We start from the raw sequence: 14001 nt of genomic DNA on the forward strand, positions 1-14001 counted from the left end.
CCGTGGAGGGAACGGGCCGGTTTAAGACTGTGCAGAGCCGGCTCGCCGCCCCACCCACGCCCCACTCGGCGAAGCATTCCGGAGGCGGAAGGCGGTTCCACCGCCCCTTGGGCGAGTGACCTCTTTGGCGCTCATTTGCCGAGTCCCTTAGGACCGGAGAGCAATCCTCGAAGATTCCCATCTGTTCCCCCCGACCGCCCGCCCATCCGATGCCCATGCGACCCTGGGGAGACAGCCAGCAGGGGGCGCTCCGGGGAGAGAGCGGATGTTGTTGGGCACCGGGTGGCTCTGTCTGTTGTGGGAGATCAAGATTTGGCCACCCTGAAATCTATCTCTTTACCTTGATTGTTTTCTCTGAGGGACATTTGACCTCCCCCACTAACTGCCTAAAGAATTTGACATGGTGGCTCCTTCCTGGAACATATCTATCATGATGGTTGTAAAGATAATGTAGGATAGAGGTTACAATAGGAAAGGCACCAAGCCTCTTTTATCAAAAACTCTGTCTCTCCCTGACCACATTATCTATAGATGACCCTGAAAAGAATTGTCCTCCTGCCCTCTGAAGTCCCAGGCCACTACCCACCCCCAACACGCTCCTCGCCTTTAGCTGCAATACTTAAGCAAGCAGCTTAGACAGAGGGATGAGTTGCTCATTTCTGAGTTTCTCCCATGTATACATGTTATTAAACTTGGTATTATCTTCTCCTGCTAACCTGTCTTGATTATTTGGCCAGCCATAAGAACCTTAAGGAAAAGGGCAGAGGGAGATTCTCCCTCTTCCCCCCACACTGTCCAGCCCTGAAGTCGTGACGGCTCATCACGGGGACGGCCATGCAGCGGTCTGCCCTCGCTACCCCTCTCCCCAGACCCCAAGCGTCCTGCAGGGTGGGGGTGATGGCGGGCCTTACAGCCTTCAGGGGCCTTACAGCCTCGAGAGCCTTTAAGTTTCTGAGTCCTATGAGTCAGTTATCGCCCCCAGTGTAGGGGTTCATTAGGGAATGCCTGCAGATGTCTTTCAACTGCATCTTTTGTGTGTGTGTGTGTGTGTGTGTAACAGGTATATTCTGTATGGCAGTATAATTGACAATAAACTGCACACATTTACATTGTACACGTTGATAATTTTGACCTATATATACACTCATGAAGCCATCACCACAATGGCATTATGAATTAATCCACCACTCCCAAAAGTGTCCTCCTGTCCCTTGGGAATCCCTCCCTCCCAGTCAATTTCACCTGGGTCAGCTGGTAATTTTCATTCCTATATCACTTTTTTTTAAAAGAGTTATCTCCTGTTTCTATCTCATGTTGACATCATCAAATCTACCAAGATTTGTGCAGCTGTAACCTAAGTTCTGCCTTCGCTTCCTTTATAGTGTCTTTGCTCCTTTTAAGGAAAACGTTTCTTCATTCCCTCTCCCCTAGTCAAGGGCTCCTAGAAGGCAGCAGAATAAAGGGATTATCGGAGGAGCAGTCGTTTCCATCAGCACACAAACTTGCTTGAAAAACTCTTAAAACAAAAAGAAGCAACTCGCTGATTCCTTGTCCCTTTCAGCTACCACACTATTTCTCTGCTCCCCTGTAGAACACAAGTCTTAAAAAGTTTGACCATCCTCACCATCTCCCCACTGTTTTCAAGGTTCATCCATGTTGCAGCATGTATCAGTACTTCATTCCTTTCATGGCTGAATAATAATCCCTTGTATGGTAATACCAAAGTTTGTTTACCTGCTTACCAGTTGATGGACATTTGGGTTGTTTCCACTTTTAGCTATTAGGAATAATGCTGCTATAAATATCCATACACAAGTCTTTGTATGGACATATGTTTTCAATTCTGTTAGGTATTATAGCTAGGAATGGAATTTCTGGGTTATATGGTAATTCCACGTTCAACTTTTTGAAGCACTGCCAAACTGTTTTCCAAAGCAGCGGTACAATTTTACATTCCCACTAGCAATGTCTGAGGATTTCAATTTCTCCCTATCCTCACCAGTATTTGCTATTGTCCTTTGATTATATCCACCCTAATAAATGTAATTAGTATTTAATTGTGGGTTTAATTTGCATTTCTCTAATGATTAGTGATGTTGAGCATCTTTTCATGTGTTTTTTTTTTTTTTGTGAGGAGGATCGGCCCTGAGCTAACATCTGCCAATCCTCCTATTTTTGCTGAGGAAGACTGGCCCTGGGCTAACATCCGTGCCCATCTTCCTCCACTTTATATGGGACGCCGCCACAGCATGGCTTGCCAAGCGGTGCGTCAGTGCGTGCCCGGGATCTGAACCGGTGAACCCCGGGCCACCGCAGCAGAGCGCACACCCAACCACTTGCGCCACCAGGCCGGCCCCTTTTCATGTGTTTATTTGCCATTTGTATTTTTTTTTTTTTTGAGAAATCTCTTTTTAGATACTTTGCCCATTTTAAAATTGGGTTGTCTTTTTATTGTTGAGTTGTAATAGTTCTTTATATATTCTATACCAGTGCTTATCAGATATATGATTTGCAAATATTTTCTCCCATTTTGTGGGTTTGTCTTTTACTTCCTTGATGGTGTCCTTTGCAGCACAAAAGTTTTTAATATTGATGAAGTCTATTTATTTTTTTATTTTGTTGCTTGTGCTTTTGCTATCATATCTAAGAAATCATTGACTAATCCAAGATCATCAAGATTTATACGTATGTTTTCTTCTAAGAGTTTTTTAGTTTCAACTCTTACATTTCGGCCTTTGACCCATTTTGAGTTAATTTTTGTATATGGTGTGAGAAAGCCAACCAACTTCATTTCTTTGCATGTGGATATTCAGTTGTACTAGCATCATTAGTTGAAAAGACTATTTTTTCCCCCATTGAATTGTCTTAGCCCCTTCTCAAAAATCAATTGACCACAGATATGAGGTCACATTTATTTCTGGACTCTCAATTCTATTTTCCTGATCTGTATGTCTATCCTTATGCCAATACCACACAGTCTTGATTAGTTTGGCTTTAGTGTAATAAATTTTGAAATCAGGAAGGGTAGTCCTCCAACTTTGTTCTTCTTTTTTTCCAGGTTGCTTTGGCTATTCCTGGTCCTTTGTATTTCCATATGAATTTTAGGGTCAGCTTGTCAATTTCTGCAAAAAGGCAGCTGAGATTTTTGATAGAGATTGTGTTCAATCTGTAGATCAATCTGGGGCCTATTTTCATCTTAACAATAATTGTCTTCCAATTGATGAACATGAGATGTCTTTCCATTTATTTAGGTGTTCTTTAATTTCTTTCAAAGATGATTTTTAGTTTTTGGTGTATAAATGAACTTCTTTTGTTAAAGTTATTCCTAAGTATTTAATTCTTTTTGATGCTGATATAAATGGAATTGTTTTCTTAAATTAATTTCCAAATTGTTCATTTGTAGTATATAGAAATACAATTGAGTTTTGGATATTGATCTTGTTTCTGGCAACCTTGCTGAACTCATTTATTAGATTTAATAGGTTTTGTAGATTCCTTAGGATTTTCTATATATAAGATGTTGTCATCTGCAAAAAAGAAAGTTATATTCTTCCTTTCCAATCTAGATGCCCTTCTTTCCTTCCTTCCTACCTTCCTTCCTTCCTTCCTTCCGTCTAACTGCTCTGTCTAGAACCCTTAGTACTAATGTTGAATAGAAGTGGCAAGAATGGACATCTTTGTTTTGTGTCCGATATTAGGGAGAAAGATTTCAGTCTTTCACCATTAAATATGAAGTAGGCTATGGGTTTTTCCAAAGATGCCCTTTATCAAGGTGAACAAGTTCCCATTTTATTCCTAGTTTTTTGAGTGTTTTTACAAAGAGAGTGTTATGTTTTGTCAAATGCTTTTTCTGTGTGTATTGATATGATCATGTGGCTTTTGTCCTTTGTTTTATAAACATGATTACATTGATTAAATTTTGAATATTAAACAAATTTTGTATTCTTAGGATAAATCCTACTTGGTCATGGTGTATAATCCTTTTTATATATTGCTGGATTTGGTTTGCTAGTATCTTGTTGAAGATTTTTTTCATCTATATCCCAAGAGATATTGGTCTATTTGCTTTTCCTGTGATGTCTTTGTCTGGTTTCAGTATCAGAGTATTAATAGTGGTCTCATAGAATGAGTTGGGAAATGTTTCCTCTTTGTCTATTTTTTGGAAGAGTTTGTGAAGGATTTGTGTTAATTCCTCTTTCAACATTTGATAGAGTTCACTAGTGAAGCTATCTGGTCCTGGGCTTTTCCATCTGGGGAGATTTTTGATTATTAATTCAGTCTCTCTACTTGTTAGGTTTATTCAGGTTTTCTATATCTTCTTGAGTTGGTTTCATCAGTTTTGTATCTTTCTAGGAATGTGTCCATTTCATATAGGTTATCTAATTTGTTGGCATACAATTGTTCATAGGATTCCCCTATAATCCTTTTTATTTGTGTTGTGGTAATGTCCTCTCTTTCATTCCTAATTTTAGTACTTTGAGTTCTCAATTTTTTTCTTGGTTTTGTCTATTTTGTTAATCTTTTCAAAGCACAACTTTTGGTATTATTGATTTGTTCTATTGTTTTCCTATTGTCTATTTCATTTATTTCTACTCTAATCTTTATTATGTCTTTCTATTTAATTTGGATTTATTCATCTTTTTCTAGTTTCTTAAAGTGGAAGAAACCTAACAATTATTAATTTGAGATCTTCTTTTTTTTTTTTTTTTAAAGATTTTATTTATTTTTTTCCCCCCAAAGCCCCAGTAGATAGTTGTATGTCATAGCTGCACATCCTTCTAGTTGCTGTACGTGGGACTCGGCCTCAGGATGGACGGAGAAGTGGTGCCTCGGTGCGCGCCCGGGATCCGAACCCGGGCCACCAGCATCAGAGTGCGCGCACTTAACCACCAAGCCATGGGGCCAGCCCGAGATCTTCTTTTTTAATGTAAGCATTTAAAGATATAAATTTCCCTTTAGGCACAGCTTTAGCTGTATTCCATAAGTTTTGGTATGGTGTGTTTTCATTTTCATTTATCTCAGAGTACTTTCTTATTTCCCTTGTGACTTCTTTCTTTGATCCACTGGTTATTTAGGACTGTGTTTCGTTTCCACATATTTGTGATTTCCCCAAATTTCTTTGTTAATTATTTCTAATTTTATTCCATTGTGATCAGAGAACAGATGTAGTCTGACTTTAATTACTTTTAATTTACTGAGGCTTGTTTTACAGTCTAGCATATGGTTTATTCCAGGGAATGTTCCACATGCACTTGAGAAGAATGTGTATTTTGCTATTGTTGGGTGGAGTGTTCTATAGACATTTGTTAGATCTAGTTGGTTTCTAGTGTTTTCTATTTCCTTGTTGATCTTGTGACTACTTGTTCTATACGTTATTGAAAACGGGGGATTGAAGGCTCCAACTGTTATTGTTGAATTGTCTATTTCTCTCTTCAATTCTGCCAGTTTTTGCTTCAAGTATCTTGGGGCTTTGTTGCTAGGTGCATATGTTTTCTAATTGTTAGATCTTCCTGATGGATTGATCCTTTTATCACAAAAAATGTCCTTCTTTGCCTGTAGTAACCATTTTTTTTCTTAAAGTCTATTATGTCTGATATTAGTATGGCCACTCGAGCTCTCTGAGTTACTGTTTGCATTGTATATCTTTTTCCATTCTTTTACTTTCACCTATTTGTGTCTTTGAGTCTAAAGTGTGTTTCTTGTAGATGGCATAGAGTTGGTCATGGTTGATTTTTTTTTTAATCCATTTTGCCAATCTCTACCTTTTGATTGGAGTGTTTAATCCATTTCCATTTAATGAAATTACTGATAAGGTAGGATTTATGTAGCCAGCCCTAGTGGTCTAGTGGTTAAGATTTGGTGCACTCACCACCATAGCCTGGGTTTGTTTCCTGTCCCGGGAACCACCCATCCATCCATCAGTTGTCATATTGTTGTGACTATGTATTGCTGTGATGCTGAAAGCTATGTCACCAGTATTTCAAATACCAGCAGCTTCCAACAGAGCTTCCAGACTCAGACAGACTAGGAAGAAGGACCTGGCCACCACTTCTGAAAAAAATTGGCCATGAAAACACTAAGAATAGTAGTGGAGCATCGTCTGATATAGTGCCAGGTGAGAGGATGGTGCAAAAAGACCAAGCAGGGTTCTGCTCTGCTGTCCACAGGGTCGCTAGAAGTCAGAATTGACTCAACAGCACTAACAACAACAAGGATTTATGTCTGCCATTTTGCTGTTTGTTTTCCATATGCTTTATATCTCCCCCACTCCTCTGTTCCTTCATCACTGCCTTCTCTTTTGTTAAACAGATATTTTCTAGTGTAACATTTTAGTTCCCTCATCTTATATATTTAAAGTCATTTTCTTAGTGGTTGATGTGTCTTAGTGTGGCTCTCCTTGAGTCTATCATACTTAGAGTTTGCTGAACTTCTTGGATGCATTTTAGTATTTTTCATCAAAGGGGGAAAGTTTTTGGCTACTCTTGCTTCCAATATGTTTTCTGTCCCTTTCTCTCTCCTCTCTTCTAGGACTCCTGTTACATGTATGTTGGTATACATATATGTCTCTGGACAGATCTCTGGGGCACTGTTCATTTTTATTCATTCTTTTTTCTTTCTGTTCCTCAGACTGGATAATCTCAATTGACTTCAGATTCACCAATTCCTTCTTTTGCCAACTCAAACCTGCTTTTGAACACCTCTAATGGATTTTTCGTTTGCATTATTGTACTTTTCAATGCCAAAATTCCTACTTGGTTCTATGTAAAAAACAATTTCTATCTCTTTAATGATATTCTCTCCCTGGTGACACATCATTCTCATAGTCTCTTTTAGTTCTTTAAAGATACTTTAAATATCTGAATTAAAGTCTTTGTGTAGTAAGTCCAATACCTAGGCTTCCTCAGGGACAGTTTCTATTGACTGTCTTTTCCCGCTATGGGCCATACTTTCTTTTTTCTTTGCATGTCCCATAATTTGTGTTGAAAATTGGAAATTTTTAATAATATAGTGGAGCAACTTTGGAAACCAGATACTCTCCCCTCTCTAGGGTTTATTGGTGTAGCTATTTATTTAGTGACCTTCCTGAACTAATTCTATAAAGCCTGTATTCTTTGTTGTGTGTAGCCACTGAAGTCTCTGCTCAGTGAGCTTAATGGTCAACTAACGATTGAACAGAAATTTCCTTTAATGCCTGGAACCAGTAAGTCTCCCAGTCTTTGCCAAGAGACTGTGTGTGTCTGTTGGGCATGCCTTCATAATCAGGAAGGGAGTCTGCAGCTCTGCCTTATCTTCACTTCCTGTTTGTGCAGATCCTCCTGGTCAGACGAGGTAAAAGGTGAGGGAATTCAGGTCTACCCCGGGTGTGTACACAGTCCTATGCATGTGTGTGGCCTTCTATATTCATAGGAACATGTTGAAGCTTTTCAAACCCTCCTATGGATATCTCATTCCCCAGCTTTTCCTTCTAAGTTTTTTAGTCTTCTTCTTGTTTGTTCCAAATGTTATAACCACCTCAGGAAGCCGAGATGTTAAACAATTGCTGCTGATTATTTCTGACAAATGCGCCCAGGGAAAAGTCTGTTCACACTGGGGATACTCTCAAGACACATCAAATAAAGACAAGACCTAAGATGCGGACTCACATGGAACTGCCAGGCAGGTCAAATAATGACAATTCACTGGGAATGGACTTCAGAGGAGCTCCAACTCCATTCTGTACCCTCCAATGGCTACTAGGCTGCTAGATTTCACCATTGATTGTGGGGCTGTTGTTTTTCAAGGAAACTGTGGAGTTAAGGAAAGCAGGGTGACAATAGGGCCGATTAAAACATCACAAAGCTCGCTGTTCTTACTGAGACGCAACCATTTTTCTTTAGTGTTTCCTGGATTGTTGCAAGCGTTTGGTTAATTTCCAGCCAGTTTTTGCTAGTGTTCTCATTGTTTTTACGGAAGAGAAGATGTTTAGAGATTCTTACTCTGCTATGCCCACTGATGTTCTGTCATGTGTATTTTGAAAAGGAATTCTGCTTGCACCAATCTTCAGGTTGTGCCACCAAGTATCCTATGGGACAGGGGCTCATTTGCCTTTGCCTTTAGGGATGCTTTGGGGAAATCCTCTTTAAAGTATTATAGGACCTCTGGGGCCACGAGAGAACTTCTAGTTCTTGAAAGAGAAGCAGCAGCTACTGACAGCAAATGGAACAGCCTCTGGAGAAGTCCTCCAAAGGCTTTGAACCTGTCCATTCTCAGGATCCTAAGTAGCTGCCTGCCTGGGTCCATGTCTGCTTATCCCTGTACCTTGCCCGTGCAATCTCCACTGAGTCTGCTGGGCATGTCGTCATGTCACATCAGAAACTTGTTTGGAGTGGGGTGCTTAAGACAGCGTTTCTCGTGTGGAAGGCCCCTTCTCTCTGCCAGGAGTATGTTTATGGAGCCGAAGGAGCTATGGAAAGCAGGCCAGCCATACATGGGAAAGGAGTGCAAAGCATACAGCCTCATCACACAAGAAGTCACAAGTTAATTAGAGTTTACATAAATGAAGCCCTTTCTATGTGCTTGAGGTATGTGAGATTTACAGGTGTTTATCTACCTGGCCTTAGTGAAGTCTTAGTAAGGATTTCTTGGCCTTCTGGCTAATTGTGGAAGTATCCTCCTTTCAGAAGCCCCTCCACCTCCATTCCGTGTTTGAAGCACACATAACTCCTTCACAACCATGGGTCTCACCTCACAATTTACATCATGATTCAGACAATGCACAAAACATGTAGGAAATGATGGACTGAATGTTGGCAGCTGAAATTGTTTCAATGCTTCACCCCGGAGAGGCTCATCACAGTTTTGAAGAACAATCTGTTGGCTTATGTATTGAGTAACATGCTGGGGTCAGCAAATGACAGCCATATCTGGCCTGTTTTTGGCAGGCCTATGAGCTAAGAATGTTTTTTATATTTTGTAAGAGTTGGGGAAAAGATAAGGAAGACTATGCAACAGAGACCCGGTATGGCTTATGAAGCCTAGAATATTTACTATCTGGCCCTTTACAGAAAAAGTCTGCCTACCTCTGGCTAATAGAATCATGGATTCAAATAACCAGAGATATCCTCGGACAGTCAACACCCATAATATGATAGAACCAAATGGGACAAAAACATGTGAAATATCATTCCTTTACTTTAATGCTCCAGGCATTTTAAAACATTCATAAAATTGCCTTATTTCAGAATTCATTTCCTCTTAGGTACAGATTCTGTGCCCAGGATCAGAGACCAGTGTATCACTGAATTTTCTCTACAGCACCCACATGATGCAGGGGACCACTCTGGCACTTGTCTTCTCTCGTAGAGTCCCCCCACCACACCCACAACAGGGCTGGATCCACCCTTGCCTGACACAGCCTCAACTGTCCATGAAAACACACTTGGTAGCTTCACTGCCGTCTGCGGGTTCTGAGGATCTCATACGTTTCCAGCACTACCAGATACTTTGAGTCGGTGACAATCATCCCGAGGCCTAGAGAAACATCACGTCAGCTGGTAAGTATGCCAGCACCCGCTCCACTGGGCCATACACTGAGGCACTTAAATGTTCTGGATAAATTGGAGTTTATAATTACCACAGGAGTTAAGTGTGAGGGAAGGAGCTTTGCTCTCAATAATTAATAAATAACCTTAACGCATATTTAGCAGATTTATAAATTCATGGCTGTTTACATTTGTGGTCAAGGCTTCATAAACTGTTTGCGTAGATGAAGGCATTTTGAGTTTCCAAATGCTGTGACGAGAAGCAAAGAGAGAAACTGCTGCAGCAGCACATGCTTGTATCATGAACACATATGTCAACACCTGGTCATTCTTAAATGCCTGTTCTTCCAAAAGGAATTTTTTTTAAAGCCCTGGGCCTCATCTGATTCTTCCAAGGTAATAATGTGTTTGTCCTTCCTTCTCAAGCAATGGTTCAAGGCATCTCAAAGCACACTGATGCCTAAGGTCCTGATTTAATTGTCAGGGGTAGGGGAGAGGGGGAAGGTGTGGACACCAACATTTTTAAAAAGCTTCCCAAGTGATTCCAGCACATAGTTATCTTTGAGAACCTTGGTACTAAAGGTTCTTGAGTCTTCCTAATGTCATGTGTCCTCACTAAAAGCCCTTGAGGTAGTCTCTGGGTCAGGCAACGACCTCTTCCTTGAGGTAAGAAACTAAGGCACAGACAGCTGAACAGGCCCATCTGACACCGTGCAGCCACACGACAGAGCCACGGTTGGAATCAGCATCTACGAATGAGTAACACCTCCTCCCCAGCCACCGGTGACACAGACAAAGACTACACGTATGAAGACTGACTGCAGAGCGAGGCATGACCTTCTGTGCCAAGAGTTTCATGGAAGGGTACGGAACAGTTCTGAGCCAACCATCCCACCTGATCAGAAATAAATGCATAAAATACTTATTTAAACCATGTGAGGAATGAAGCATAACTTTTTTTTTAAAGCCTTACTTCCCTCATATTTATACTATTAATTCAGGATTCTTAGGAAATCCATCAAGATCCACAATCTTCCTAACATCTGAATTCTTAGCTCTGTCACTGAGAGCTGAAAAACTCTCCAATGTCCCTGTAATTTAGGTCCAAAAGATCATTACAAGTCTGCGTTCGCAGGGCCGGCCCCGTGGCTTAGCGGTTAAGTGCGCGCGTTCCGCTGCTGGCAGCCCGGGTTCAGATCCCGGCTGCGCACCGACACACCGCTTCTCCGGCCATGCCGAGGCCGCATCCCACATACAGCAACTAGAAGGATGTGCGGCTATGACATACAAGTATCTACGGTGGCTTTGGGGGGAATAAATAAATAAAAAACAAAAAACAAAAAAAAAAAACAAGTCTGCGTTCGCATGTGATAATACTACAAAACCTCCATGCTTTCCCCATCACCAGACTTTCCAAGGACCCAGTGCCCTACACTTTCTAGATGGGTGTGCATCTTCCCATGATCTGCTCAGAAGTCCCCAAACACTAACCCATCAGCTGTGTGGGGCCTCCAGGAACGACTTTTACCCCTGACTGTTTTATTTTGCTCTGGACGCAAACTTCGTTTTCTGTATTCTGTGTAACCACCAAGACTTTTATTTTTAATTCCAAATTCTCATGAGAGCCAACCCAGTTGGACTTTCTCCACTTCACCCTGACATAATACTTTCACATCCTACACCCATTGCTGCATCTATTAAATAATTTTCATCACTATTCCTTTTTTTCCCTGTAAGCTCCCACATCTCATCATGTTTGAGGAGGTGTTGCTTTTTCTTCTCTTTTTGAAGAAGTATCCCCTGACTGCAGAACTGTTTACTTGTGCCAAGTAGAAATGAATAATGGAGCACACATATGCACGAAGGAAGAACACAGTACGTTCTGGGGAGGAGGGTGCCTTTTCAGTGGTTTGGCTGTTGTTCCCAGTATACTCTGGGCCTGTTCACTCAGCTCACACTGAACACAAATGGCATCTTATTCTTCCCACTGCTAGTAATGTGGCCTCCTGAAAAGTCTATAGAATATTCGTCAATCCAGTAAGTGGAAACTACACCTAACGGGGCACATTTGTTGACTTACAAGATGCTGTGTGGTGCTCTGAAACCACCTCCTTCCCGTTTTAGGAGACTCTCCCATTCACGCGAGACATACACATTCAGAGCCTCTCCCTGATGTCGAGAGGCACAAGCAGATAGAATCCTCCCTGGAACAAAACCTGCCCTTCCAGCTCCTGCAGAAGGTGCTTGGAGAGCAAGGAGAACAAACTGGGGGAAAGCTCCCTGTGTCTGGGGCAGTGCCACCTGGGTGGGGGGCAGTGGAATTCTGCCTTCTCCTGACCCCTAGAGGGGTTTTTACAAAAGTTAAAACAGAAACAAAAACAAAAAGTAAAGAAAAGGGAACTTTGCAAAAGTGCACATAGAATTCTGGTTAAAACAAAGATAACTGAGAATCATCATATTTCAAAGACCCATCACACCCAACTATTAAGTAAAGCAAGACATCGTGTTTTTTCTCTCTCATGCTTATTTGATGCTTACGGGTTTGCAGCAGACCTGCTGCTTGGTGTCTGAAACATGCAGAGAGCAGACTGAGAGCAGCGTTTGCTGTTTAGGTGTCCAGCCCACAGCAACCCTGACAGGTGCTTGACCCAATGCCATCGGGAACGTGATGAGGAAAATCCCGTTTGCTGCGAGGTGGTGCACGGCACAAAACCAAGGACTGTTGGTGCACGCTGTCCAGATTTTCGTGGGACAGAGCGTCATGGAGGGGGACGAGCAGGGAACACATCGGCAACCTCCCAAATGCTCTCACGTCCAATCCTTGTCCAGACAGAAGGGTTGCAGCTGGGCACAGAGCTAAGGCACTAAGGCTGCAGCAGGTGGAAAGACACCAACCAAAGGTCCAACGGTCTGCAATCCTCGGAGGAGAGGCGCTGCTCACAACGCTGCCTTAGGATAAATAGCAGATTTTTTAAAGGATGAGAACATAAAGTAATCAAATCCCTGTTTTTTCCCCACAGAATATTTGCTCCCCCCTCCTTTTCAGGAGGCCACATCATTGCAGTTTTCAGATCTCAAGAGCAGGGTTGAGAGCCCCACCTGGGAACTCCGAGCAACCATTCTTCGGGGAAGCCGCTTTTTCTTCTGATGCTCTCTCTTCCATCACGTCTTTACGAGTTACCTCTCTCTCCTGTTTTGGCTTGATAACGAGCAATCCGGACATTTCACCTTCCCCTGGAGCAGGCTCCAGCTCTGCACGCCTCCCTCAGTCACAGCTTGATGAATGCAGCTGGCTGGGTCGGCTGCTGCTCCGTGTCTGGCGGCGGAAAGACACTAGATATGGCTATGTCCACAATGCCCTGGCACAGTTCTGCATAAAGCTTCCTGAAATGGGTTTAAAAGAATATTGTTGAGGATGTTCATCAAAGTGCAAGCAAAAAAAAATCAAAGTTTTTTTCGCTGGGATCTGCCCTAGAAATTCCATCTCACAACCGCATTTACAAAACTGGTTTCCACTTCCACACTGCAGGAGGCACTGAATGAAGATAAAGCATCCCCTTAACAAATATTCCCTGAAGGTCTCGCAGGTGAACAGACAGGCAACTCCTGCTCTGAATTGAATTGCAGGGAAGACAGACAATTCCAACAGAGGATAAGAGCCATCTTGTCTGTCTGTGGTGGGTATAAACGGAGGGGCAGGCACTCCCCAGGGAAAGCACCAGAGGGGACCTTAGGAAAGACACACCAGGAGTGACAGCTAAGCTGAGACCTGGAGAATGAGCGAAGTCAGACAGAGAATGGATGACAGGGTAGAAAAGAGGATGAAGGGAGAGGGGACGGACACAGAAAGAAAGAACAAGGGAGGGAGGGGAAGGGGAAGAGGCGGGGGAGAGGGTGAGTTGGAGGTGGGGGGGAATCCAAGGGGCAGCACAGATGGAAGGAGTAGCTAGCATGCACCAAGGAGAGCGAACTCAGGGTATCTGGTGCAGTGGATAAGTGCAGTGTGAGGCTGGGACAAGGCAGGGGCCAGACCACGTAGGGCCCTGATGCCATGTTCAGGAGTCTAGACTTCATCCAGAGGCACTGGAACCACCAAAGCAGAAAAGCTGAGGAGGAAAACCTCCTATCCAGTCTCTTCAGAGTAGCAATGGGGCCCTCTATCTCCCACGACTACTTATCCCCTATAGGATTTCTGCCCATTTCATGTGGCAGCACGTGAGGCCCTAGGGCCAGCTCTCTCAGGACTGACTCTAATGCAAGGAAAACCCAAGACGTGTAGTCCAAAGAGAAAACCCACATCTGAGATGATGCTCTGGGCCAGATGTGCCCACCCACTCGACTCACTCAAGACACATTTGGAATCCAGGAGGCTGGAGCCAAGGGCAGGAGTCCAGGCCAGCCCGACCTAGAGAGACAGAGGTCTTTACTCTCCTGATTGATCTCCAGAAGATGCTATATTCCAATCTCCACCAGGTAGGAA

At 42.7% G+C, this 14001-nt stretch overlaps 1 protein-coding gene across 1 annotated transcript in view; it reads right to left on the minus strand.

The window, feature by feature from the left end:
- Positions 1–9151: 9151 nt before the first annotated feature.
- The window catches only part of TTL (tubulin tyrosine ligase), a 32675-nt gene continuing 27825 nt past the window's right edge, over positions 9152–14001 (minus strand). The window contains exon 7 of the mRNA XM_004435783.3: positions 9152–12905. Coding sequence (XP_004435840.1) covers positions 12791–12905 — 115 coding nt within the window. The 3' untranslated portion in view covers positions 9152–12790. The remainder of the gene's footprint in view (positions 12906–14001) is intronic.

The sequence above is a fragment of the Ceratotherium simum genome, chromosome 40 (assembly GCF_057802395.1).
Source record: "Ceratotherium simum simum isolate JZ-2026a chromosome 40, ASM5780239v1, whole genome shotgun sequence".
Lineage (NCBI taxonomy): Eukaryota > Metazoa > Chordata > Mammalia > Perissodactyla > Rhinocerotidae > Ceratotherium > Ceratotherium simum.